General features: G+C 53.4%; 1 protein-coding gene and 1 long non-coding RNA gene across 2 annotated transcripts; one reads left to right on the top strand and one right to left on the bottom strand.

The window, feature by feature from the left end:
* Positions 1-27,665, top strand: Tfap2b (transcription factor AP-2 beta). The gene is given in 11 exon segments (XM_070017319.1): positions 1-205; positions 2,908-2,934; positions 4,173-4,405; positions 4,407-4,632; positions 9,243-9,303; positions 16,415-16,634; positions 17,942-18,060; positions 20,334-20,475; positions 23,601-23,860; positions 24,995-25,057; positions 26,054-27,665. Coding segments are annotated over 10 exon segments (1,434 nt in total). The 5' UTR covers positions 1-121; the 3' UTR covers position 25,057; positions 26,054-27,665.
* LOC138823756 (uncharacterized) lies at positions 14,619-16,640 on the bottom strand. Its single transcript, XR_011370901.1, has 3 exons — positions 16,358-16,640; positions 15,498-16,049; positions 14,619-15,374 (listed from the first exon to the last, which is right to left on the bottom strand). It is a non-coding gene; the product is annotated as an uncharacterized lncRNA (long non-coding RNA).

Raw genomic sequence — 27,665 nt, 5'->3', positions numbered from 1 at the left:
GACAGCAGATATAAGTGGCGATGGGCGCGGGGCGCCGTGTGCGCCGCGCGCCCGCATTTTCAATTATAGATGGCTCATTACGGGGCGCGCAGGCCGGGAGACGCGGGCGGGCGCGGTTCACATGAATGCACTCGCCGCGGAGCGAGCCGGCGCAGCCATGCTCTGGAAGCTGGTGGAGAACGTCAAGTACGAGGACATCTACGAGGTGAGCGCGGGGCCCGCGCCGCACCGACCGACGGACACACGCTCGGACGGACGGACGGACACGCGGACGCACGGACGCACGGACGGTCGGACGAGCCGGTTAGGCGCCCGACTGGCAGACCGCGGTCTCCTCCGCCCGGGGCCCGGCGGCTGCGGCCGGCTGGGGAGCCCCGCGAGCCTCCGAGCGGCAGTTTGGCGCCTCTTCCCCGTCTCCCTCCCCGCGCGCGCCCCGACGGGGTGTCCGGGAGGACGGGAGGGCGCGGGGCCCGCGGGGTCCGCCCGGCGCCCGCGCTGCATTTTTATTCCGTTTTGGACGCGGGCGGAGGCCCGGGCTTTCCGCGCTGAGTCCCGAGGACGCGGCCCCCGCGCGCCCCGCCGCCCCCAGCGCGGCCCGCGGACGCGGGGGGCCGAGGCCGGGGGGGGGGGGCCGGGCCGCGGGCGCCGGGGAGGCGCCGGGGCGCGCGGGCCGCGAGCGGAGCTTCGGGAAAGCCGGGGCGAAGTCGCGGGAAGCGGGCGCAGCGGGCCGGACGCCCGGCGGGGGGCCGGGCGGCGGGGCGCAGGACCGGGCCGGGCTGGGGGGGACGGGCCCGGCCGGAGGGGCGCGCGGGGCGCACGGCCCGGCCCCGCCGGCTCCGCGGGCTTGGCCGCCTTTCCTCTCCGTACCAAGCGGGACGGGGCGCTAGAACTCTCTGGAAGAAAAGTCGCCCCGCGCAATAAATCCACGGGGCGCGGAGAGCGGAGGCCAACGGCTTGGGATGGCCGCGTTCCGACACCCCGAGAACCCCCGACCCGCGATGAATAAAGGGCAATGGAGAAGACGGAGGAGGAAGGAGGAAGGGGGAGAGAGAGAGAGAGAGAGAGAGAGAGAGAGAGAGAGAGAGAGAGAGAGAGAGAGAGAGAGAGAGAGAGAGGTGGAGAAAATGGGGGGGAGGAGAGAGAAAAGGGGAGGGAGAGAGAAAGAGAGGGAGAGCGAGCGAGCGAGCGCGGTGGAGGTATTGGCGAGGGCCGGCGCGGCGGCGGCCGCTCTGCGGGCAGGGGCGCGCGTGGTGGAAGGCAGGATTTTGTTTAAGTCTGGACGGAGGTTGAACTTTAACAGAAATGGCCGCAGTCGGGCCGGTTGCACGGGTTCTGCAAGAGCCAAAAAGGTTCCCTGTGGCCCCTGGCCTGGCTTGGAAAGGAGAGTGCGGTGTTTCTTGAAGATGGATTGCGTAGAGTATAAATCGAGGTAAAGAAAAAAAAAAGAAAGAACGAGAGAGAGGAAGAAAGCAGAGAGACGGAAGAAAGGAAAGAAAGAGAAGGAAGGAAGAAAGGAAGGAAGAAAAGAAAAAGGAGGGGCAGGAAGGAAGAAAAAGGAAAGAGAAGGAAGAAACGGAAGGAAGGAAGAAAGGAGGGGAAGGAAGGAAAAAGAAAAAGGAAGGAGGGAAAGAGAAAGAGGAGGAAAGGAAGGAAGAAGGGAGGAAAGGAAGGAAAGAGAAAAAAGGAAGGAGGGAGAGAAGGGAGGAAGGAAGGAGGGAAAGAAGGAGAGAAAAAAGAGAGGGAAGGAAGGAGGGTAGGAGGGGAAGGAGGGAAGGAAGGAGGGAGGCAGGAAGAAGGGAAAGTGGGAAGGAAGGGAGGGAAGGAAGGAGGAAGGGAGAGAGGGAAGGAGAGAAGGAGGGAAGGAAGGAAGGAGGGAGGGAGGGAAGGAAGGAGGCGGGCGGCGCAGGCCGCACGCGGGCCGCGGCCCGGCGCTTCCCGGCGGGCTGGGAGGGGGAGGCCGGGCTCCCGAGGCCGAGGGGATCCGCACACAAAGCCAGGCCCGGGGCGGGGCGGGGGAGGCGCGCACTCCCCTCCCCCGGGGGGCGTCCCTCTCGGGGTGCGGGGCCCCCCACCGCGGGCCCCAGCCCCCCGCGCTCGCCCGCGCGCGCGCGCAGCTGCCCGGGACGGCGCGGGGCGCCCGCAGCCGCGGCCCGGGACCCGCAGCGAGCGGGGCGCGGGGCCCTCGCGCTCCCCCCGGCCGGCCGGCCGGCCCCCGGCTCTGATTACAGCGAGTCACCCTCCGCCCGCCCGCAGGACGTCATCCGCCCGGGCAGGGAGACCCGCGCGGCCGCCGCTTCACGCTCCATTTGTCCTCCATTCTCCCTTTAAAGTGCTCGTGTCATATTAATAGTCATGAATATCAATGATGATGAGGCGGTGTAGGCGAGTGCGGGGGGAAGGAGAGGGCGCCCAGGCAGAGTGAGCCCGGCTCGGGGTGGAGGAGGAGGATCCCCGCGGGAAGTGGAGAAGAAAGAGGCCAGAGAGAGAGAGGGGGGGGAGAGAGAGACAGACAGAGAGACAGAGACAGAGAGACAGAGAGACAGAGAGAGAGAGAGACAGAGAGAGAGAGAGAGAGAGAGGGAGAGAGGGAGAGGCAGATGCCCGGCCCTGCCCGGGCGCGGGCGCGGCCACTCTGGTTGGAGGGGGTCATTTTTTAATTTTTCATGGTTTTCATGGCTGGTCCTGGCCCCAGCTCAGGCCGCGTTCGGGTGTCCAGCGCCAGACTCTTTGCTGGACTTGCTGATAGCTGCTGACTATAGCTATAGATGAGAGTGAGACAGACAGACAGACAGACAGAGATAGATAGATAGATAAATAGATAGATAGATAGATAGATAGATAGATAGATAGAGGTGTTTTTAAAGGTCGCTGTTTGATTTTGAGCAGTAACCAGGCTTTTCTTTCCAGATGTTAGTCCACACCTATTCATCCATGGTGAGTTCGGATTCCCGTTGGGCCAGCATTGCATGCTCTCTCTTCTCATCCTCTCTCTGTCTCTCTCTGTCTGTGTGTGTGCGTGTGCACGCGCGCGTGCGTGTGTGAGTGTCTGTCTGTCTTCCTGGCAGCGCCTCTGGCTGGGTGGCGTAGCCGGCACCCCGGGTCTGCGGAGGCCGCTCGGCCTTGCGCGCGGCGCGTCTCCGTCTCGGGCTCCACTCCGAGAGCCGGTGGAGGAGGGGACACGACCGGCCGGACTAGGGAAAGAAGCACAAAACTTAGCCACTGCAGCGGGGACTTGTGATGATGCTTTCTGCAATCACACGCACACACACGCACACGCACACACGCACACACCGTGGGTTGTACCTGGGCATTTCCACAGAGGGAGAAAACTTCCAGCCCCCCTTCCCTTTGCTCTTTCCCCTGGGTTTTGCACCCTGCTTAGACAGGACACCCCGAAAACGTGGTGTGGAGAGAGACGAGGGGGAGGCTCGTCCCCTCCAACTGCAGATCTTGCATTTGCACCCCCCAAGGGCGATGTCCCCCCCAAAAAGCCGGCTTTAGAAGCAGCGCCCGCACAGCACAGCCCGAGTCAGCGGGGCTGGGGCGCAGGCGGGTGCGGGCGCCTCCCCAGCCCCCTTTCCTGGAGACACAACTGAGTTTGTCTCTCTTCATTCCTTCTGGGGAGCAGGGTGGGGGGATGTGGAAACTGAGGCCGGGCAGGTTCCTGGAATCTCCAGATTGCGGGAGGAACGGAGTGGGCACCAGCCCCGCTCCCGCGTCAGCGCGGGCAGGACTCGGCCTTTTAATATCCATCCATATATATAAATAGAAATAAAAACGGGGGACCCGGGGCAGAGGCCGCGAAGTTTCTTTCCTTTGTGCTACTTTGGGGGGGGTCTCTGAGAGATTTCGAGGAGGGGGGAGCGCACGCCCCCGCGTGGGGCCCGCACTTCTCTACATTTAGTAGTTCGGCCCCCCCACCCCCCCCACCTCACCCCACTCCAGCCTCCTGGGCCTGCTGTGCACCCCAAAAGAAAGCCGCTCCGATTATTTCCCGCTTCTCTCCGAAGGCCCCCCCCTGGTTGGGAAGGGGACCCGGTTGGGAAGGGGACCCCGCCATCTCGGGGGGGATGGGGGGCTGCCCTTACCCTGTCCGGCCAAGGCCGTGCGGCCTGTCCATGTGTTGCCTCTCTCTCTCTCTCTCTCCCTCCCCTGCCCCCTCCTCCCCCCAGGACCGGCACGATGGCGTGCCCAGCCACAGCTCCCGGCTCTCCCAGCTGGGCTCCGTGTCGCAGGGGCCGTACTCGAGCGCGCCGCCGCTGTCGCACACCCCGTCCTCGGACTTCCAGCCCCCCTACTTCCCGCCCCCCTACCAGCCGCTCCCCTACCACCAGAGCCAGGACCCCTACTCGCACGTCAACGACCCGTACGCGCTGAACCCGCTGCACCAGCCGCAGCAGCACCCCGTGGGGGCAGCGGCAGCGGCAGGACGTGGGCGCCGACGCGGGCGCGCTGCTGCCCCAGCCCCGCGCCGCGCTGCCGCAGCTGTCGGGCCTCGACCCGCGCCGGGACTACCACGCCGTGCGCCGGCCCGACGTGCTGCTGCATTCGGCGCACCACGGCCTGGACGCGGGCATGGGCGACAGCCTGTCCCTGCACGGCCTGGGCCACCCGGCCATGGAGGACGTCCAGGTAACCAGGGCGGGGAGGGGCGCGCGCGGGGGTGCGGGTGCAGGCTGGGGGGCTCCCCGGCCGGGGCGGGGTGATGGCTAGAGGTGGGAGCTTGGAAGAGCCGCTGGACATCCAAGTCTGACAAAGGAGGCACTGTGCGTGTGTGCATGCGTGTGCATGCGTTTGCGTGTGTAGCTCAGGATCCCTGGGACCCAGGATGGTGTTACTCTCCTGTGGCTTGCTACCACACACGCACCAGAGCGGCCTCCAGAGCTCCCCCAGGTAGCACCCCCAAGGTGCAAGGCCACTTCGAGGCTCAGGGCCTGCTGAGGACCGGCAGGCTCTGACACACGTGCCCACAACCACCGCCACAAAAAGTTGCCCAGGGAAAATCAGAAAGAGGCTGAGATCTGTTTCCTTAAACCAGATCTGGCTTCAAATGTCACCAGAAACACAGCCTTCTCCCCCCTCCCCCCCCCCCACACACAGAGTCCATCAAGGGCCAGGTTCTATTGATGAGGGACACACCCCAGAAAGCCACACAGTTAGGTTGGGTTAGTTAGTCCCTGAGAACCGATGGACCATTATGGAGCTCTTTGCTGCGTGTGGTTGGTTGGTTGCTTGGTATTTGTGGGAGTTTTGTCTTTCGGTCCATTCGGTGAGGGCGAAGCAAGGCTCTCCATTTATCCTTCCCTCCTCCCCTCCTGCTCTGAACACCGGCAGCCACCTTCCCAGTGGAAGAGGTGTCACGTGCTTACTTCTTAAAACAAAAGGCCCCACAGGCTTCCCGGCCCACCTACTGCTCCATCTGCACCCTGCACACTGGGGCTGATTTGGGTGGAGAACCCTTGGAAACTAAACAAAGAAACATCAAAGAACTGATTCCCCCAAAACCTGGCCGTGGGACTCTGAGCAGAACTTCACTGCCACCATCCCCCACGTCAGAGACCCGAGAAAAGAGAAATATGGTTGGAAAAGTATTTAATTGCCGGTTTAGATCTCATTGGCAGAGTTGCAGATGTGATCCATCATTTTTTTAGATGTGCTTCTGAAGCAAAGGGAAAGGAAATGGAAGAGAGAAAGGGTGCACCGCTCACTCTGACCTTCCTGGGTGGGGGTGGGGAGTGAAAAAAGTATTTCCCAACAGTTAAAATGTGGCCACATGAAATGCTGTCTGAGTGGTGTGCAAGAGCTGACGATTGTTTTAAAAAGAAACATTATCTATGTGTAATGTGTGTGTGTGTGTGTGTGTGTGTGTGTGTGTGTGTGTGTGTCATCTGGTCTTGTGGCTGAATCTCCCTCCTGGTTGAAGTGATGATAGTCTTGTGTCCCTTTGGGAGCTGCTGTTCATTTGGGGTTAGCATATAAGGAAGGAAACATTTAACAGTTTCTTTTTAATGCACGGGATTGGGGGGATATATGTCTTAGGGGAGAAAGTTTTGAAATGAACCTCTCTGAGTGCGGTTCGAAGTGCTGGATAATGAAAGTGAATCCACACATCCTTCTAGCTCCCAAGGCCTCCCCACTGCCCTGCTGTCTGGAGTGGGGGGGCGGCGCAGAGAACTGAACCCACAAAAGGAAAAGCAAGTTTCTTTGATTTAGATTTTTTAAAGGCAGAATTGTGATTGGTTTTTAGCTGTTCGGCCAAAGGTGTCGTGGGAGAAGGCCCTCGGGAGTACTGTGGCCGAGTTACTCTAGGGAGGCTTAGGGACTGACCCCCGGCGAGGTAGAGAAAGCCAACCGCGGCCTCCACACGGTTTCCGGCCTCCCGGTCCTCCCTGCAGCTTCTCCCCGGCCTGGCCGGTGCCCGGGCGGGGCAGGGCAGCCTGCACACTGTCTCTTGAACCAGCTTCTGAGACAGAATTGTAGAGATTCGATTGGTGCGGGGAAGACTGGTCTCCACCCTGCCAGCGGAGCCCCGGGGGCCCGGATGCAGGTGACAGGTCACCGGGAAGGCGGCTGGGTCAGGAATGGGATCCACCTCCTGAGAGACAGTGCCGGGGATCTGGAGAACCGAAGAGAAAGTTCCAGCAGCCCCCACGCCTCTGGGCCTTCTTCTCACCTCTCTAGCAAAGGGGCCGGCCTCTCCCCTCCGGCCTCCGCAGGGACAGCAGAGGACGGAACAGTGCCTCAGTCTGGACCTTAAAGTCACTAGTCCCATGTCCAGACGCTCCCCCAACCCAGACTGGCACCCCAGCGCCTCAGAGGTTGCTGCCCTGGACTCTGCGCTGAGGCTTGGGGGACCCCAGACACACACACACACACACACACACACACACACACACACACACACACACACACACACACACACACACACACACAGGGCACCACCCCGAGAGAAACGAGGAGGAGGAGAGCTCATTAACCAAATGCTTCTAATATTTTTTTAAATGAAACTATAAAACCCTGTCAATTTCTATTTCAATTTACTCACAGGGGCTATTAAACTGGCAAATCGTTGTTTGGGTTCTTGGTATGCTACATTGCACTCGTGTGTGTGTGTGTGTGTGTGTGTGTGTGTGTGTGTGTGTGTGTGTGTGTGTGTGGTGGGGGTGGGTAGGTTAGGAGATAGTGTTTAAAACCCAGGGGGGAAAATGGCTACAGAAAGGAAGAGGGAACAGGATGACAACTCCTAGTTTGGGATTTGTTTAATTTCCTTCTAACTCCGCCACAACTTTGCTGTGTAACCTCCCCCCCCCCCCATGAGTGCAAACGTATAAAGATGTGAAGTTAACTCCTCTCTCCCTCTCTCTCTCTCTCTCTCTCTCTCTCTCTCTCTCTCTCACACACACACACACACACACACACACACACACACTCAAACACACCCCTGTGTCTTAAAGCAAGCCCTGGTATCACTTTTAACTAAAGAAGTCTAGTAATTATGAGTCTGAGTTGTTTTGCTGCGTTTCCGCATGCAGTCCTAATTAAATCTTTACGATCCTCGGTGTGCCGATTAAGCGCCAGCATGCGGCGTGAATACCCGGGACAAGGACCCAGCGGGGGCCGTAATTAGATCGAAAATCAGACAAGAGCCTTCTCATTAACTACCACAAGTACCCCACGTCGCTGCTGAGGCGTGTACGCACATCCACGACCCACGTGAGGGCCGGGCCCCGCACCGCGGAGCTTCCCCACCCACAGACACGGGCGAGGCCGTTCACACGCAGCGCGTGTGCCCAGAGGGGCTGCGCCGAGTGTGTGCGGGGAGGGGCCAGGGTCCGAGATCAGGTCCCTGTGGAGTCACAAACAAGGGATTGAAACAATAAAAAAAATCCTAACCGCTTTCCCCGGACCCTAAGGTGAGCAAGGGAGGAAAACAAGAGAGAGAGAGAGAGAGAGAGAGAGAGAGAGAGAGAGAGAGAGAGAGAGAGAGAGAGAGAGAGAGGCTAACAGTTTGTCTCCTCATCTTCCCAAGAGAGGAAGACTCACTCTGAAAAATGAAAAACACACCACCAGGGTTCCCCAGGGCTTCCATCATCGCATTTCCCCAGCTCTGCGTGTTTGGGGGTAGACAGCCTTTTTACTTGTGATAAACACACACCACCCTGTCTGAGGATGCGGCGTGTGTGGAAGTACAGGGAGCGGTGGGAAGGTCCCCCCCTCTTTATCTCTTTGCTCCCCTCTTTCTGTCTGTCTGTCTCTCCAGCATTTTTTCTTCAGATCTCCTTAGACAGTGGGTGACAAACTCGAGAGTTCCTGCACACCCGGGGCCGGGAGGAGCTGTTGTGCAGGGAAAGTTTGTGTCCGTTTGCACTGGGTATGGGGAGGCGTAGGTGGAGTGGATCTGCTTTGGAAGGCCCGGGGATGTACAGCCAGAACTCTGTTCACGCACACCCCACACCCCAACAACTCAGAAACACGCTTCAACAGCTTACTTCCCTCAGAAGTTGTGCCAGTGCTTAGAGTTGAAACTTCCCTCTCCAGGGCTGAAACGGTGGCAAGGAAGAGGAATGCAGCTGCAAGGGTCCAGCTGTGTGTGTGTGTGTGTGTGTGTGTGTGTGTGGTTACTGTCTTCCTCACAGGTGTGCCCTGGGTGGATCAGGGCACCTTCGGGGCTGGGACTGGGACACTGGATGGGGCAGGCTCTTGAAGGAACTGTCTGGGTACAGGAAAAAGCTCCCAGCTCCCAGGAAAGCCAGTGTGCTGCGGACGGCAGCAGGCTGGGAAGCTTGCATACCCGTTCCTGTGGGCTCCTCTTTGCATTCCATTCCAAATTGCTCAGACTGTAATTAAAATCTCATAGTGTAAGCGATTATGTATTTGTAAAAATAGCTTTGGGGTTAAGTTGCACTGGGAGAGAACACAGACATCGGGCTCCACTGATACCGTGAAAACCAGCTCTTGGCTGTGTCTCACAATGCATCGAAGCAAATGATACAAAGATGGCTACGTCTGGGTCATCACTGAGCTCCTTTTCCTTTGCCTTCCATTGGAAGAGTTTGCACATTGGGCAAATTCCCTTTCTCTGTCAGTCTGGAAGTCACAATGATAATAATCAAAATCTCCCTTTGTGGGTGAATATAAAGGGAAATAGCAGCAGAGAGTCAGGTGGAGAGCACCATGATTTATGTGTGGGACTCTGGAATAATATCCAGTCGTTTTGAATGGTGGTGTTTTTATATTTACAGTCCGTTGAAGATGCCAATAGCAGCGGCATGAATCTATTGGACCAGTCTGTCATTAAAAAAGGTATGAGGTTTTGATTTTTGTTTTTTTTTTCCTTCTCAAAGGAAGCAAAGTTTTCTTGTGCTTTTATGTTTTTGTGATGTGCTTTCACGTTGGGGGGATTCATTGGTTTATTACGATATACATGTCTGTTCTTGAACGGCAGTGGCCGATATCACTAGGTAGGGAAGATGAAGACGAGAATGGGATCTCAGTGGGGAAAATGCACGGAGAACCCCGGAAGAGAGAAATCGAGGGGGCCTAGACTACTGCTCTCTCTTTCTCATAATACATGCAGTAGCCAAGCTACATGCGTCTTACATAACTAAACAGTCATCATGTGTACCTCCGGCCGGGAATGGTGGCTTCCAAAACGTGGTGCTGTCATTATTTCGTTGATAACTGGACTTTCCTGAAGCAAACTCTTCTGTCATCCTGACTGCTTCAGGTTATTTTTCTTTTCCATGCTTTTTATTTTATCCCCCCCCCCAGTGGTAATTTTCTCCCCAGTTCCCTGTGTTTTACGAGTTGCTTCTTTTTATTATTATTTTTAATTGTGCCAAATGTGTTGCTAAATATGCACACCCTGAGAAGCCCAGACTAGCTATGTACATATCTAAATCTTCCTGCACATGCACCCGTGATTTAATATAACTGTGGAATCACCCCCATACTGTTAAAGGACATGTGATATTAACAAATGTTTGCAGTCTCTTGTACAGCTGTAAGCAAAATAATTAACTAATTAAACTAATTAAATGTAATTACAATAACTCATTTCAGGCATATTGCAGCTGCTTAATTTTTTCCCCCTCCTCTGACAGTCACTGAGAGGAAGCATGGAAATTAGTGTAACTGCAGAAAGAGGTCTGAGTGCCTTGCGCGTGCCCCATACTTAGGAGTCTGAATGTGTAAACAGTGCAATCTTTAATTATCGAAGGAACCGGTAGTTGAAAACACAAATCTAGCTACCGTAACCCCTCCTTTCTTACTGATGCCCGAGAAAGGCTGTCTTTATGTTTGGTGCCGGCAGTACCCGCACTTATGATCCACCTGAGACACCTTACTTTCATTGAGAGAGGAGATGATCTGGGAAGCAATCTATTCAGGGCCAATTTGGAACAATAGCAGGGTGTGCAGTGAAGACTGTGAGGTGTTCTACATGCTCTCCTCCCACAGAGGCAGGCAGAGGAGCTTGAGAAGGTACCCAGGAAAGGCAAGACTTGAAATGATGTGATCTAGTTTTGGAATGACTGTTCTGGAGGCTGGTGCAAAGTTCTGGGAGTGTGTATGTGGATTTCCAGGGTTGCTCAAGCACCGCTCGTTCTTTAGAGAAGATCATTCCGTACCATTTCAGGCTTTCAGGGCAGTGTTTGTGTGCACTGGGGTACTGAGGCTGGGTGCTGCCAGCTCGCTCCCTTTCACGCCATCCTCTGTGAGTCCTCTCGGCTGGCTAATTGCTGGCTGGTCGGGGCGGAGTGAGGGAGGAGCTTGTCCGGGGGTGCTTGGGGCGGTTGTTGTTGTTGTTCCAAATCCACCACCCCCTCTTTCACAGAAAGCTAGAACCACTTAGCTCTGGGTTCTGTATCCTAGCAACATCCTTTGGGCTGGCACTAGGACGGGCCCAAACAGATGACCAATCAGAAATGTTATTAATAGTCAGGCCAATAAAAATATTTAGAACTTCGCTTGCCTAGCAAAATGGGGCTGAGAATATTCTTAGATGTAGGGCGCTTTGGTTGCTGGCCTGCATGTGTCAGCAATATGGGAGTGTTTATATACACGCGTATCTCCAGGAATAAGGAAAGGAGAATATTGACTGAAATTGCAGAGTCTAGATTTTTTTGGGTCTGTTTATACATTTAAACAAAGTGGGGGATATTTTAAAAATATTCCACCAAGTGTGTTTTACTTTCTTCCTCTTTCTTTTCCTTCTCTTCTTCCTCTCTCTTCTTTCCCCTCCTCATTATTTTTCTTTCTCCTCTTCCCCTTCTCCTCTTCTTCCTCTTCCTCCTCCTCCTCCTCCTCTTCCTCTTATTCTTCCTCTTCTTCCTCCTCTTCTTCTTCTTCTTCTTCTTCTTCTTCTTCTTCTTCTTCTTCTTCTTCTTCTTCTTCTTCTTCTTCTTCTTCTTCTTCTTCTTCTTCCTCTTCTCTTCTTTCTCCTCCTCCCCTTCTTCCTCACTTCCCTTTTCTTCATCTCCTTTGTCCTTCCCTCCCTCTCTTTCTCTTTTTCCTTCCTTCCTTCCTTCCTTCCTTCCTTCCTTCCTTCCTTCCTTCCTTCCTTCCTTCCTTCCTTCCTTCCTTCTTCCTCCTTCTAGCTTAAAAAGTCTACATAGCATCCTGAGCACCTTAATTGATTGAGGTGGAGAAATGGTGAGCATATGAGTGTCAGTTCCATTCTTTGATACTTGGGATATTTTTTATTTTATTACATGAAGAAAGGTTCCTGGTATCCTATTTATATCTTTAAAGAGCCGCAGGCAAACTAAGAAGTGCTTGGTTTAGCGCCACTGGTTAAAGGCCCTGCGTGCCCTCTGCCCCCTCCGGCCCGCCCCTTCCTTGCCAGGGAGGAATCAACGGGACCCATTCGGTCCAGGGGGAGAACGTTTTCCGAACTGAGTATTCTGATTTTCAACAAGTAGCCAGGGTCTGAGTGGCGTCGTCTGTTTTCTAACGGGCATGGACACAGAGTTTTCTAGAAGTGGCACCTTGTTGGTGAGAGCGCGGCGGTGCAGCGTGGACGTTGCTGGCGTCTGGGCGGCTCGGGGATGGTGGGATGGTCTCTCCCCGTCCCTCGCTCTAACGAGGGCCGGGCCCCTCCTCGCACGTCACCAGCCTCATTTTTCAGCTGTTGTTTTGGTATCACCCCGGCGCTGATCGGCTCGCTCTCTCGTGATGTTTGCTATCTGGGCTTAGCTGACATTTCTGAAGTAATTTAGTTAAGAGGAAATGAGTTGTTCCCAGTAGAGTGGAGGGAGGTAGCCGGCCTGATAAATGGCTCTTTCATTTGAAGATCTCCAGAGCTCGTTTACGGCTAATTTTCTGTATTGGCCCCCTTTGAGCTATTAATGCAATCGGCAGGGACCGCGGCCCTCTCCTCGTGGCGGCCCCATTAGAGCTCCCATTAAGCCTCGAGTCTCGAGTCGGTGGCAGGGGTAGCTGGGGAGGGGGTAATGAAAGGTGCTTTTTAAGCTCTCCTAATCTAAACCGGCAGAGGGTGGTTAATACGATTTGGAGGGGGCTGGTCAATGAGCAATCAATAAAGTAATAATGAGAAGGATTCGGTACATTAACAGTCTAAAAATCCAACGAGACATTAAAAAATCATTCTTAACCCTCAGTTCCATTAAGATTAGGGATGTGGGCGGGGCATGGGGGAGGTGCCATGCTAACAGAAATGATCGTGGCTACTGTCCTATACCCTAAAACAAGGCTTACCTGGGCTTTCGGAAGGAGGTTTGGGGGGGAGGGCCAATCGGGCCAGGATGCCATCTGTTGGACACCTTAGACAGCAATAAATGTGCTGGGGTTTCTTGGAAAGGCAGTGAGGCTGGAGTCCAAGTTCACAGGTGTGGCTGTGGGGTGTTTTCCTGATCTTGGGGGATGCCCTGTTTGGTTAGTTTCACTTCAGTCTCTGCTCTCTTCTACATTTGTTTTTGCTTCTTCCATAAATGCTGGCCTCCTCACCACCCCCACCCCCCCCCCCCCGCCCCACACATTTCGATGAGGATTTTCTTCAGGAGAAGGCACAAGGCAATTGCCCAAATCTTAATTCCACTAGGTCTGTGGGAGATGGTCTCTTCTTGCCTAGAAGAGGAGGTACACGGAGTCTGTCAGCGCCCCCTAAAAGCTTCGAGAGCAGCTTCCATGTCTGAGGCTGGCTTGGAGCTCTCAGCCACAGGGTCTGAGATAGACCGCAGCCACCCAGGGAACAGTTGCAGTTCAGAGCGTTTTAACCCAGACACGAGCTCTGAGCACATGGAGGCCGAGCAGACATGAGTGACTTTCTCCAGGTCTCCTCTGGCAAGGCACAGATGAGAGCCAGTGCCGTGTTCCACCTCGCAGACCCGGATTCTCTAGGAGGCAGGGGTGAAGAGTGGTCAGGGGTATTACCTTGCTGCTCCCTTCTTAGAGCACCTGAGCCCTGGAGTCTATGGGGGAAGATTTCTCTCCCGCCCCCATCTTCCCACCCACAGGAGCTCATCAGACACACAGTTCTCAAAGCTACGCGTTCACACAGAAGTTTGCGCTAAATTAGAGATGAACAGCTAGACTATTAACACGTTAGCTCTGTTTAGTCAACAAATGACAAGAAAAGGAGATTGTTCTCGTGTTTTCCCTTCCTTCCTGCCAGCTCCAAGTCACCCTCACAAGCCAGCGATCCGTCGTTAAACCATTTCCATCCTCACCAGATGAGAAAGGTTTGGGGAGGCGGCACCCAGAGGTTGCGTTTGCCACCCAATGGAGAACGGAAGCGGGGAAGACTACTTCTAATGTATGCGCAGAAAATTGTAAACATGTAAAGAACCAATAGGTTCACGCTGAGCTCTGCCACGCTCCGTCTCCTCGCTATTTCCTGCTGTTGCTTTAAACCTATCTTAGTCATCTCTGCATTGCCTGGGCTGGAGCGGTGTGCTCGTAATTACTAACAAATCAACCGGGCCCTGGTGCTGGGTGCATTTATTGATAAGCTGGAGGAAAGCAGAAGGGGAAGACAAAGAGAATAAAACACGAGGTTAATCAGCTGAGTAAGGCAGGTGTCGGGGTGGAAGGGGTGGTAGAAGCTTCGGGCCAAAAGGGAAACTGGGGTGAGGAACTGCAGGACACAGTCGAAGGGACCAGTGCCAGGTCCCTGGGTGGACAGAGGGTCGGTTAGAGGAACCAGATTGTGACACTTCCATCGGAAGAGGCAGGTATAATCTGACACCCCTCTGCTTGCATTCAGGATGGTTGGGGGAGGGGAATCGCTCCGTGGTGGGGGAGGGGCTGGCACTAGAAGGAGGGCATTGAGGTGATAATGAAGGTGTGCAGAAGTAACACCCCAGGGGAGAGAGAGATACACCTCCTCAGAGAAAACAGCCCTTGTCAGGCAAATCAGGCAATTAACGACTGGACCGTGTGTGGGCAGGTTATAAAGTGTTTCCCAAAGTCCCAACTCCCCCCACCCCACGCTGGTAAAATTCCAGTGTGTAAAGGGGCAGAAAGCTGAGGCCGGACGTGGTGTGTTTTCCACTTAGTGAGTAGGGCTCTTTGTTAACGTAGTATTCTGAAAGTGTTACCGAGTGGCAAAACAATGAGGTTTTCATAGAATTTATTTCTACAGTATACATCATATTAAAACTGCAAAGAGTCATCAATATTTATGGGGGGGTAGTTTACTAAATGGTAACTTCTGGAACCATTTGGATGGAGTACCTCGAATGGGAGTCTGAAGTGTGGGTCTCGAGAACGGCACGGGAAATCAGGTAGATTAGATTAGATGCGCGTGCTGTGGCCACAGCAAAATGATGGAGGGCTTGTTTCCTCTAGCTCTATCACCCACTTACTTAGTGACTTTAAACTCCAGATGTTATAGAAATCGGGTTACTCTACTGACTTGCTGCTTAAGTCTGGTTGCTATACTGACTTCTCGCATGGTAAGCAAGCAACTTCCCTGCGAAGAAGATGAGGACCTAAGAAGAAAGGGGACCCCCTCCCCCCAGTCCTTCCTTCTGCCATAGCACAGGGGATCTCCTGAGACCACTCCTCAATTTTGGAGAAACCCAATACATTTACCAAGCAGCAGTCTCAGAAGGAACTGCTTCCGTATCTTCATTCCCTGTGGCTGGTGAAGCTTTATGTTCACTTTATATAAAGTGTTTACGAAAAGCAAAATGAAAAGTCCTAGTAAATAAAAGATTTGGGGCTCGGTCTGGCTTTTACACGTCTCCAGCCAATCATAGACGTCCGGCTGCTGTGATCTATGTGTGGGAGAAAGTCGTGAGGAGCATCCTGTGAGTTCATCCCCTCCACCTAGGGAGGTGGTATGTCTTATTTCACATCTAGGATTCTAGACTCCAGATGCTAGGAAGAGCTAGGAGAGTACATCTTTTCTCCTGTCAGGAATATAAGGGGGGACAGAGTATCAGCAAGATAGGAATAGGGACCCCCCCCCTCAAACGTGTATACACACACACAGCAGATGGCTGGCATCTCAATGTAGGCAAATCAGAAATCACCTGCACGTGTATCTTCTCTGCTTTGGAGAGAGAAAAATGGGCTGGGGCGGTGTCCGATTCCACGGGGCCAGACTTCAGGGTTTGGGGGGGCTGACTGCTCCCCGTTCCCAGCCTCTCTCCTGACGTGCAGATGACACGGAAACACAATTAGACCCGAGCCCGGGCGGGGCCTGGCCAGGCCGGCGCGCAGGGCAGCCGTGGCCACCGGCTGTCAGCTCCGATTAACTTCTGCAGGAAGCATACCTGGGCTGCGTTTGTTATCAGTTCTGTGCCGAAAGGAGAGACGGGGCGAGGCCAGGCCGCGGGGGCGAGGCCAGGCTGGCGCGGGCCGAGGGGAGGGCGGAGGATGGGGGGCAGCGGTGGAAATCACCACCCCGCCGGCCCGGGGGCCCTGTCGCTGGCCGGGTGGCCTTTCCCCCGGGTGGGCGTCGCCCCCAGCCTGCAGATGGAGGGTAGGGGAGGAGGAAGGGACCCCACTGGAAAGCTGTGTGTGGCGCTCACCCCACCTCCTCTGCGCAGGTGGCCTGCCCGGTCTTGGGGACCGTCCTAGATCTGAATCCAGAGAGAGAGAGAGAGAGAGGAGGGGGACAGTGGTCAAGGCCCTGGGGGGACCCCGTCCTCAGCCAGCCCCTGGTGACTCCCCGGGCATGCGGGCTGTCCCCTCTCCAGAGGACGCACGGGGGGGGGCTGGCTTCTAAGGTCCCGTCAGTGGCCTAGGGGGGCCGGGCCGCTCTTCCAGGGGGTGGGCAGCCCACCCCCACCCCCACCCCCGGCAGGGGCTCCACGCCCCCCGGGCCTCCCCGCCGGGGTCCCCGCCCGGGCGTCCTGCCGGTCAGGTCGCCAGGATGAAACCCGGTCACCTTGATCGAATGTGTCTGTCTGTCTGTCTGTCTGTCTGTCTGTCTCCCTCTCTCTAGTTCCGGTTCCTCCCAAGTCCGTGACCTCGCTGATGATGAATAAAGATGGCTTTCTGGGCGGCATGTCGGTCAACACGGGCGAGGTGTTCTGCTCGGTGCCCGGCCGCCTGTCCCTGCTCAGCTCCACCTCCAAGTACAAGGTGACGGTCGGGGAGGTCCAGCGCCGGCTCTCGCCCCCCGAGTGCCTCAACGCTTCTCTCCTGGGCGGCGTCCTGCGGAGGTACGGGAGCCCCCAAACCACTTCCGACGACCGCGCCGAGTAGGGTTCGCAGGCTCGCTGGAAACGGAGGGGGGGAGCCCCACGCGGTTGCCTAGCAACCGGAGACCCAGCGCAGCCCGGCTCCGTGCGCGGCCCGGCCACGTGCTGGCCGAGCCCCTCCGCGCCCGGGCGCACCGCGCCAGCCTCGCTCGCTCCTCGGGGTGCTGCTCTGCACCCCCCGAGCATCCCGGGACCGTCCTGACACTCGTGTATCCCGACTCGGTTCTCCTCCATGGCGTGCTTGAAAATGCCGCTGGAGATGCTGGCCTGGATCTCGTGCGCGGTGGCCCTCCCTTAAGCACGACCGAGTCCCTTCGGGATCACCCCCACCGCGGACAGACAGACAGCCACAGAGCACTTCACAGCGTCCACTCGGGTCCCAGAGGTCCCCAGGTCCCAGGGGAGAGGTGGCCTGTGACCTCCCAGGTCAAGTCCCTGCTAAATTCTTTGGAACACTGTGGCTGATGAAGAGACGTTAGGACAAGAGTTGGTGAATGAATCCACGTTCAGAGCCCAAGCGAATAGCACAGAGGGAGAGGGAGAGAATGAATGAATGAATGAATGCAGGGGTGGCTTTTCCCGCCTATGTCTGCCCAGACTTCAGCAGTGCAGGGAAAAGCTGGGGTGTGGCCCAGAAACTTTCTTAGTTGGAACCCTCGCCTTCTCCTTCTTCTCCTTCCGGGTGGGTATTGGAGTGAGTCCTCTGAGCACTGGAGCCGGGAGGTCTCCAGCTCCGCCTTGGTGCCTGGGTGCAGGCAACTTGTTCAGAGTTGGAGAACCTCAGTACTTTAAGGTCCCCCTGGGACCCCACCCAAGCGTTAACCTAGCTGTTGGGAGGCTGGTGGTGAACCCCCAGTCCAGTCTTCTCTCCCCTCCTAAAACTCTTACTCTGGACTTCCACCTGGGTGTGTCTTTCCGTTTCTTCAGCACAGAGGTCCCAGTTCCTCCTTTGTTTTGTTTAAGGGCTTTGGATGTTTGTGTCTGTGTGGACAATCTTCCTCCTAATGATTCTCATCTGGGATCCATTCCCTGCCCCCCCCCCCAAGATTTTTTTAAAGAATTTTTTATGCTCTGTATTGCAGAAATTGAGCAAACCTCAGCAAACTAGCAGCCAATATCCGAAAGGGGGAAAAACGGGGTGGGTGGCGGGGAGTGCCAACCTCCAGTTCAAACGTCTTCAGGCTAGGCTGGGCTTGGGATCGCTAAGTCTAAACTTCGTTTCAGGAGCACACTGAGGTTAATCAGAATGTTAATTCTTGCCATTTCAGAGCCAAATCAAAAAATGGGGGGAGATCTTTGCGCGAGAGGCTAGAAAAGATCGGTTTGAACTTACCTGCGGGCAGACGCAAAGCTGCGAACGTCACGTTGCTCACCTCCTTGGTGGAAGGTAAGCAAGAACGCGAGGCCGCCTGGACAGTGGCTCCAGGGGCTAGCCTCCCTGTCGGCTGGAGGCTGACATTTTACACGGTTCATGATTAAGGGGAAATCATTGCGATGGTCGGGCCTCCATGAGTTGGATGTCAAGCAGCCGCTGGGGAGAAGTTCAAAGGTCCTTTGACTTAGCAGGAGCCAGCAGTTATAGAATGGCCAAGGGACTCTGTCAAGCTTTCCTGTGTCCTCAAGCGTGATCAGTGCCAGCTGGGGGGGGGTCACCTCAGCTCTCTACAGCCTTGCAAACCCCTTCTTAGTAATTCTTGCAATAGAAATTCCTCAAGCAGAAATCCATACCTGTTTTCACTGCTAGAAAACACACTGCAGGCAGGAGCCAGTCTGCTGGTTCTGAAAGCCGTGGGCCCTGTCTGCTGCAGCCTGCCTGGCTCAGGGAAGGCCGGGGCTGCCTGGGGGAAAACTGGCAAAGGGGTGATGGGAAAATATGGATGGGAAAGTGTCAAGTTAGGTCTCCAGTCGAAATGTCACCAGTTGTGAAGGAAATAGCCGTAGTAGTAGTTGTTGTTTTGTTTGGGCCGGTATTGGGTCTTGAATTCAGGACCTCGAGCTCTGGGTTGGCTTTTTCTGCTCAAGGCTGGCACCCTACCATTTGAGCCATACCTCCACTTCCAGCTTCTTAATTGGAGATAAGAATCTTACTGCCTTTCTGCCAGGCTGGTTTTGAGTCTCACATCCCAGCCTCCTGAGCAGCTAAGGTGACAGGTGTGAGACACTAGTGCCTAGCCGTTATTGTAATAAGCAGCCTGGAATTTGCTCATCAGATTGGATTTGTGGGTGATCTTCTGGTATGTAATAAAGAAGCTCATCTGCATAATCTAGAACAAGCATATCTAGAGTTCAGTTTGCCGGGAGTGGAAGCAGGCGGGGAAACCCAGCCAGATGGCACTCACCGAGGAAGGCACAGAGTTTTCTCTAGACTCTGGCTTGTTGGTCTTGGCTCTTTCTGCCATTTTTTTTTCACGGAGGAGTTGGCTTTTGGAGGAGGGCATCTTAAAACCTTGAAACAGCAACCACCGGGGCATCGTCTTTACCAGCCTTACATTTTGCCATCTTTTAGGCACATTTGTTTGCCCTATACTTGCCCTCCAACATTTTCAACTACCCTTTATCGGCAGCTGACTTTGAACCCTTGGAAGGGGGGGTAGGTTGTGTGGGAGGGGGTGGTATTCACATCTTGTCCTTTAGGATTGTGCTCATATCACAATCCTCATTTTGAAACATAGTCAAAGGTAATCTTAGCCCAGAGAGCAGGATTTGGGTTGGAGAAGGGAAGCAACTGGAAATCCCACTGAAATTCCAATCTTTCAGTTGGCAGTTTGGGGTTTTATAGATCCTTGTAAGCATCATGCCTGGAGTCTTTGTTATTATGATAATGATGATTAAAAGTAAGTCACGCTCCTTAAAAGTAATGTAGCTATGGGATAATTCAACATGCTTCCTTTTCATGTTTGTGATCCTTCCTCAAACCCCCTAAGGCTGTGCTTTAAAGGCTAATAATCTTTATTCAAAAGGGGCTTCCTCATAAGCTCTGAAATACCTTAGATGCCCGGGTTTTCTGTAGCTGCATCTTTGTGCAGTGGAAAATCTTGAAAGGATTGTTGGTGACAGAAATGCACCAAGGAGAGAAACCTGAACACTACCTGGTGGAAAGGTGGGAAGGAGAATCACTGTTGCACTGCTCAACGGAAAAGAGCAATCTTTCCATAGACTTCTTACATATATTCCTCAATATCTGTGGACATTCACCTGTGTGGATTATGCTTGTACGTATTAGCTATTAATAAGGGCCATTTTTCCTAATACAACTACAGGAAGGTGGTGGTGATGTTGACATTTTATTTAATAGAGGTGTAACTGAATCTTTATAAAGAAATGGGAGGGGTGGGGGGAGGAATCTGGCTGGCCTATCTAGCCAAATGTCTAGATTCAGTGAAAAGGTAGCTCTTGAATTGATCAGCCCAACTCCCCATTTAGACAACACATGAAAATGTCGTGGCCATTCAAAGAGATGCCTAGCTAGGATGTGGCTCAGGGGGAGGCTGGGAACGAAGATTTGCTTTGATCCCTTGTGACTGTTGGGCATCTGTCCTACATTTCTCTTGCACTAACACCTGGCCTCCTGTGGAAATCTGAACAGAGCTAACAAGTGTGTGACTCCAGCCCTTAGACGTTTTGGGACAGGGCAATGATTCTCTCCCACTGTCTTTGCAGGCGAAGCTGTTCACTTAGCTCGGGATTTTGGGTATATCTGTGAAACAGAGTTTCCTGCCAAAGCCGTCTCTGAGTATTTGAACCGGCAGCACACAGACCCCAGCGACCTGCACTCTAGAAAGAACATGCTGTTGGCCACCAAGTGAGTGTTCTAGAGCCTTCCTTCCCAGCTCCTACCCTGCTGGTCCACCGCTCTCGGGAAGCAAGGTTGATGTTCTCTTCTGGGACAGGAAAGTGGCAAGGGCTTCCAGCCTGGGGTGCCACCTCCTCTTCCCTCAGGGTAGGGAGGGTTGAGGGGCTGGGGGTGAGTCTCCAAGTCTGGCGTTTATTAATCCAAATGCAGGCGGTCCCCATTCTCTTCCGTAACACTAGACATACCAGGCAGACCTTCCCCCAATGGCTCCTTTCCCCCCAGCTCATCCCAGGACCCCTGATGCCTATTTTTGCCTTGATTTCCCATCTACTCCCTGTCAGTGCCGCCCAGGGTGTCTGTATGTCCCCCAGGAGGGCCCATCCCTACCCACAGCTCTGATTACTCCAATTGTGACGGTGGTGTTTGTCATCTTCCGTGGACTTGTAAAATTTACTACAACTCCAGAGGGAAAAATAGTAAATCTCTGGCTAAATTTAGGTCTCGAGCTCATTTGAACTTTTACAGTGGGTTTTCTATTTATTTGATTTACTCCTGTCTTTGGGTTCCGTGTCATATTGTGGGTGTTTTATAGCAGGCTCAGGCCTGAAGTGGGTGGTGCTCAGAGCATGCGCCTGCCTGCCTGCACTCCCTCCCGATCTCTCTCTCTCTCTCTCTCTCTCTCTCTCTCTCTCTCTCTCTCTCTCTCTCTCTCTCTCTCTCTCTCTCTCTCTTCCTCCCTCCCTCCTTCCCTCCCTCCCGGGCTGGCTGGGCTGGCCTAACCAGCAGCTCTCATTTATTTAGTGCTCCAGGACGCGCGGTTTGTTCCGTTGACAGCGTAATTTAAAGAAATATATGGAAGGCTGAAAAATCATTTGCTCAAATTTGTCCAGATGTTTTTGAGACGTGATTGGAATTTGATTGCCCCTTTCCACAGGGTCAAAAAATATTAATGTCCCAGAACTTTAATTGCTTACAGACCCTGGGTGAGGCTTTGAAGATTTAAAATGTTTAGCTCTTAAACATTTGTTCTCTCCTCTTTTTTTTATTTTTGGCACTTGGGTAATGAGTACAAACTTACGGAAAGACTTTAACCATCTCCCCGCAGTGATCAAAACCTAGCACATACCGCTTCTCCTCCTAATGTAACAGCTAGCACGGGACAGATCTTTGTCTGGGGTTGTCTACTGCTCCTTTCTCCCTCTCTGGTGCCAGTAGAGCCTGTTGTACCTTGTGGGAAAAGTAGACACACAGAAGCAGGATGTGCGCCAGGTAACAGGTTCTCACAAAGCCTCTGTACTTCCTTCAGGGCAGTGTGTCTGCCCTTTTGGAGCTTTGTGGCCTTTTAAATTATTATTATTTTTGCCAGTACTTTGTAACCTGGAGTGAAACTCAGAATTACCTAGGGAACTTTCCCAAGAAATGTATACCTGGACTTCTCCCCAAAAGCCTTTGACTGGAAAGGTTAGGAGGAGATTAAGTTGGGAGAGTTTGTTGTTGTTGTTGTTTGTATTGTTTTGCCCCTCTAGTAATTCTGTCATCCTAGCTGCTCAGGAGGCTGAGATCTGGGGATCATGGTTCAAAGCCAGCCTGGGCAGGGAAAGTCCATGAGACTTTCCCTCCAATTAACCACCAAAAAGGAGAGCTGTGCCTCCAGTGGTAGAACATTAACATTGAGAAAACAAAACAAAACAACCAAAAACAAGGATAGTGCAGCTCATGCGTGTGCTCTCTCTCTCTCTCTCTCTCTCTCTTTCTCTCTCTCTCTCTCTCACACTCACACACACACACACACACACACACACTCACACCCACTTTACCTTTGGTAGTTGGAAACAGTTCCTTGTTTCCTCCCTAGATGGGAAGACATCTGGGCAGGCTGAGAATGAAAAGGCAGAGTTTGAATACAGTGCCTCTCAGTACGCTGTATCTGCTATCTACAAGGCCATCCTTCAGCTGGGGGGATGGAGGGTGTAGGTGTTGACCTCTGGCCTGTTCGTAAAGTGGCAGAACTCTGGGGAAGGAGGTCCCAGGATCCTTTAACACCGAAACCTGGGCCTGATCACTAGGCTGGGCACTGTCAATCAGCTCCCAGGCTATGCCCTAGGGACCAGGACAAAGATCCTAACAGTTTTGCTTCTCTTAAGACCCCAGGAACCAGAAGCTGGGTTGGGGGCAGGTGACTGGGAGAAGTTCTGCTGGCCGGTGCATGGCTGGCCAGCAGAGCTGGGCATTTTACCTTCAGGCCTACATCCCTCCTGCCCACCTCGATATTAGACATTTCTTCAAGAAGCTCAATCCGTAGTTAGGGCACAGGACTCCTTAGGCTGGGAAATGTCTGAAATTGTAGGTGCCTAGAGGAATTGAAAAACCAACAACAACAACAACAACAAAATCTTTCCTCCCTAGTGTCTTCACAGTCTGCCTTTACGTCTGATTTCAAGTTTGTGGAAATCTGCTATATTGGCAACAATCCTGTTATGCAGTGATTTTTTTTTTTTTGAGTAGCTCACACTTGTAAAAATTGAGAGAGAAAGGGGGGGGAAGATATTTTTCTTTTTGAAAAGAAGGTAGAAAATACCTCAGTCCCCAAACACTGCAGGTACACAGGTTTCTGCTTTCTGAACAGAATCAGCATTCTGTCTCCAAATAAACAGCTTCTTGCCCCGGGGCCATGCGCCAAGACTCTAGCAATCTGTTTGTGGGAGAGGGACAGTCTTGTGGCTGTGGGGCCTGAATCTTCCAGGGCTCTGTGTGTGTGTGTGTGTGTGTGTGATTTCTAAGAGGCAGGTTGGAGAAGCAGGAGAAAGGAGGGGAACACGATTTCTTTGTTTATTATTTATTTATTTCGGGGGAAAGAATGCCAGGTAAGAGATAAAAAAACGGGATGATTCACAGCACAACACGCATAGGGTGTCTGCCACGTAGAGGTGCAGAGAGGCAAGCTGGGGGGCTGATGGGGGATGGAACCTCGCTCCATCCCCGGCTGCTGGGGTGGGGTGGGGGTGGGGACCCCGAGGAGCTGGGGGAAGGAAAGAAGGAAACAGAGCGGAAGGGCTCGCATTAGCCGCGCTCTGCGGTGACCCCAGGGCCCCGTGGTGAAGTCTCCTCTCCATCTCCCCTCCTCCCCCTTGCAGGCAGCTTTGCAAAGAGTTCACCGACCTGCTGGCGCAGGACCGCACCCCAATCGGGAACAGCCGGCCCAGCCCCATCCTGGAACCCGGGATCCAGAGCTGTCTCACGCACTTCAGCCTCATCACGCACGGCTTCGGCGCCCCGGCCATTTGCGCAGCCCTGACAGCCCTGCAGAACTATCTCACCGAAGCCCTCAAAGGCTTGGACAAGATGTTCTTGAACACCACCTCCACTAACAGGCACACGTCTGGGGAAGGCCCAGGTAGTAAAACTGGCGACAAGGAGGAAAAACACAGGAAATGAAAAAACAAATAATAATTTAAAAAAAAAGAAGGAAAAATGTTTTAAATACAAAAGGAGAACAGAACAAAAATTAATTTTAGCTTTAAAACAATATTGGATTGGCTTTGGAAGAATTTCAGTAGGTAGACGACACATACAATCATGGAGGAAAAAAACACAAAACCAAGTTTAACGAGACGAGAAAGCTAAATAACTTACAGACCGAGGCTTGACCACGGCGTCGATGTCACTCTCAATGCCAATGTCAAGATGCCCTTGAGGACTGCCCTCCGGACCTTCTACAAATCCGTTCTTTCCAGCCTAGTCATACCGATAATAAAAGACACTCTGGTGTCCCCCTTACCCTTTTTGGAAAATAAACCTAAGACTAAACGTGAAACGACACTAACTTATTGGAAGAACAGCGGAGACGCGTTGGTGGCAAGACCTTTGAGAGCGGGTTCACTGAGATGCACGAACTTTTTAATTCTTAGGTTTTTGGGTTTGGTTTGGTTTTTCAAAGGCAATCCTTGAAGCTCCCCCTCCATCCCACCTGATCCTTCTCCCTGGCCAGCCTTTTTTTCCACACGGCCTTCCTTTCCCTCACACGGTGGTGGGGAGCCTGTGGGGATGCAAAGGAGCGTGATCAGCCCTTTGGGTGGCTTTAGCCCCCTCCCCCAGCAGCCCCTCCCTCCCTCTCCAGGCCCAGAGTGTCCCAGGTCACCCACCTTGCAATTCCTGGGCCGTGGGTGCTTAATTAGGGAGGGCCGGAAACGGGTGGAGTAGGGGAGGGCGTGTAGGGGCTCATCCTCCACTTGTTTATGGTTCCTGCCTGCAGAACGGCAGAGGAAATTCAAGGCAAATAACTTGGTTCAGATCCCTCCTAAATTCCTCTCACAAAGGTGATGCGTTCCCGGCACCTGCAGCGAGTTTCGCCTTTGTCCTAACATTTGTGTCATCTACCAATTTTAAGAAGTAGAGTAAACACACACACACACACACACACACACACACACACACACACACACACAAATCCCACCACCACGAATACATTGGTTAGTTTGTAATTCCTTCCAGGGGTATGTACTGTTTCATTCTCTTCTGTTTCCCAAAGCGTTGCCCGCATGGTTTATGAGCTTGTTCAAAGAAGACTCGAGCTTCCTACACAATCTATAAGGTACTGACACACACACACACACACACATACAATCTGATTTGTGGTTTTTATTTTACTTTATTTTAATCAAAGCCAGTGTGCCAGGATTCTGCAGGCTCTCTTCTTTAAAGAAGCTCAAAGGGAATCATTGAGAAAGTGGCCAGACGGGGGCTAGCGGCTTTGAATCAACTTGGTTAACCAAGCCCCTCCGGGGAAGGGATGGGGAGGAAAAAGCAACTTTCAGAGGAAGCAAAAGGAAGGGCTGTAGGAGTGCAGGACTGTCGTAGCTTAGATTCTCTGACCCTGGGCTCTTGTGTGTGTGTGTGTGGAAATCTACGGTTTTAATGGGAAAAGCACTATTATTATTATTATTATTATTTTGCTGATGGGAATGCAGGAGAGGGTGGCACAGGCAGGTGTCTGTGCAGCCGTAGCCTGGCTGCAAGGTATTTTATGAATGAGACCCCCCCCCACACCCTGTGATGGTCTAAAATGGTTAGCTAATGCAAAACAAACGGGCATGCATTTGGGCTTTGAATCGTACTGCTCAGCTACCCTGGGAATCTTTCCAGGGGATTCCTTTCACGCACTTAATATGGCTCACGTCTGTGGAGCCTAGCTTCTTTCTCAGGCCCCAATCTGAGCCTTCTGTCGAAATAAAAAACCTGGACTTGGTGGGCTAGGACTCTTCCATCCAGTGCAGACGCTAGCGTCTCTGTTAAGTGGTGCAGGCAGGCCCTGGGCTAGGGTCAGGGCGAGGGTCAGGACAGGCGTTGAGATGTTCTGCTGGGTGAGGGTCCAGGTGTTAGTAAAGTGAGGAGAGCTTTCCTGGAACATTTGGGTGGCAGGAAGGTGGTTTTGGGGTCCCCAGCTCCGTTCCTCTTCTAGGGTCCACACCACCAAGCCCGCCCCCTCCCACGTTCAGCCCTCCCCTCCCCACCTCTGAGGCTTGGGATGTGTTCTGCTTGCTGGAGGCCGAGGGAACGGCACTGAACCCAACGTCTCCTTTCCTTGCAGGGCAGCGCGCTCCACGCGTGTGACCTGCGAGGAGGAGGCGGTGGACTGGGCGTGCGCCCCGGCTCTCCCCAGGCAGCGGCTGCAGGCTCGCCCGCAGCGCTCGGCCCTTCTCACGGGCCTCAACCCCCAAGGGCTTAGGCTGCCGAGAACACCCAGCTCTCCTCTAGGTAAAAGGGCAGAGCCCCCCCACCCCCCCGGGCTGCAGGTGGGAGGGGTCCCCCACAGCACAGGCCTTTGGCCACCAGTAGCTACCCAGCAGAGAGGAACAGAGAGAGAGAGAGAGAGGGAGAGTGAGGAAGAGAGAGGAAGAGAGAGAGAGAAGGATAGACAGGGTTGGCCCCATGACCACAGCTTCTGCAGTTGCATTGTCCCCGTACATTTTCCAGGGACTCTTAGGGCTGGACGGGGTGCCCTGGGGCACCCTGTGTCCCCCTGCCCCCCTCCTGGGGAGCCACCTCCCCCCCTTCACCTCTTTTCCTTTCATGTAGGACCCTTTGCTTTCCTTAGCCAGGATTGCTACGTTGATCTGATAATTGAGTTATTAAAAGATTTGGTTTCCTTGGGCTTATAAATCAATAAACAGTAGGATTAACTCAAGAGTTTGCCTTTTAAGTGGAGGGAAACGTGGAAGGCCCTTTGAGTTTTGTTTTCAGACCAAGCAGGTGAGGTATGGCTGGGCTGTCCCGTGCCCTGCCCCCCTGAGGCGGGGGTGTCCCCCACGCCTGCTGGGGGTGGGGGCCTTCTGCACCCCCCCTCACCCCCAAGGCTGGTCATGAGTGATCTCCTATTTTCTCTCCTTTCTGGCCTTCAAACTCCTCCACCTCCATTTCCCCTCCACCCCCATACACATATTTTCAAAGGCCTGAGGTATGCGTCCTTGGGCCCCGTGAGATCACTTTCTCTCCAGGAATTGGATAGGAATGAATGGATAGAACCTCAGCCTCCGGGACTTGCCTGCACACACCAAGTTCCTCTGTGCAGGAGTCCTGGTTACCGTGTCGAGGAGCACATTTGTCATCACCACTGATGTCTTGTACTGTGTAATACATTATGTGGGAAGGAATTAGCACCCTTCGACCACCTGATGTCTCCTCCAACGCCCAATGGTGTGCCCCTCCTTGCCTGATGGGTATTAAATTATGGGCAGAAGGAAAGAGAACGATTGGAATTCATTTTTTTTTGGTTTCTTTCAAAAACTGGAATGAACAGTATCTTTACATGCCAACCCTGACCGCTCTTTTGAGCTGGTCTCTAAATTACTAACCTTGTTTTTGCCATACAATCAAGAAGTATCCATCTATTGACTCTTCAGCACAACGCTGTAGAGGGTACCGGAGGCTTCAGCGTGTACATATTTATTTATGCTTAATTTAATGGGAATGTGTAAATATGGCCAGCAAGTAGTTTGGGATTATTTATCTGTGAATCTATACCTCTGTGAATGGGTGGTTTTAAAAAAAAAATTACCGCTTGACCCTAGGTAGACTTCTATCTGAACTTTTCTGTTCTTTATAGACAAGCTGTTATGGTATTGGGTAGAAATTGGTTTATTGTCCAGTGTTGATCCGATTTACATAAATAAAAAGATTGTTGTGTTTTTGTTGTGGTTTTA

This window comes from Dipodomys merriami, unplaced genomic scaffold, assembly GCF_024711535.1.
Source record: "Dipodomys merriami isolate MVZ:Mamm:240054 unplaced genomic scaffold, mDipMer1.0.p SCAF_122, whole genome shotgun sequence".
Classification (NCBI taxonomy): Eukaryota; Metazoa; Chordata; class Mammalia; order Rodentia; family Heteromyidae; genus Dipodomys; species Dipodomys merriami.
The sequence above is the reverse complement of the archived record's forward strand: the minus strand, read 5'-3'. Positions and strand labels throughout refer to the sequence as shown.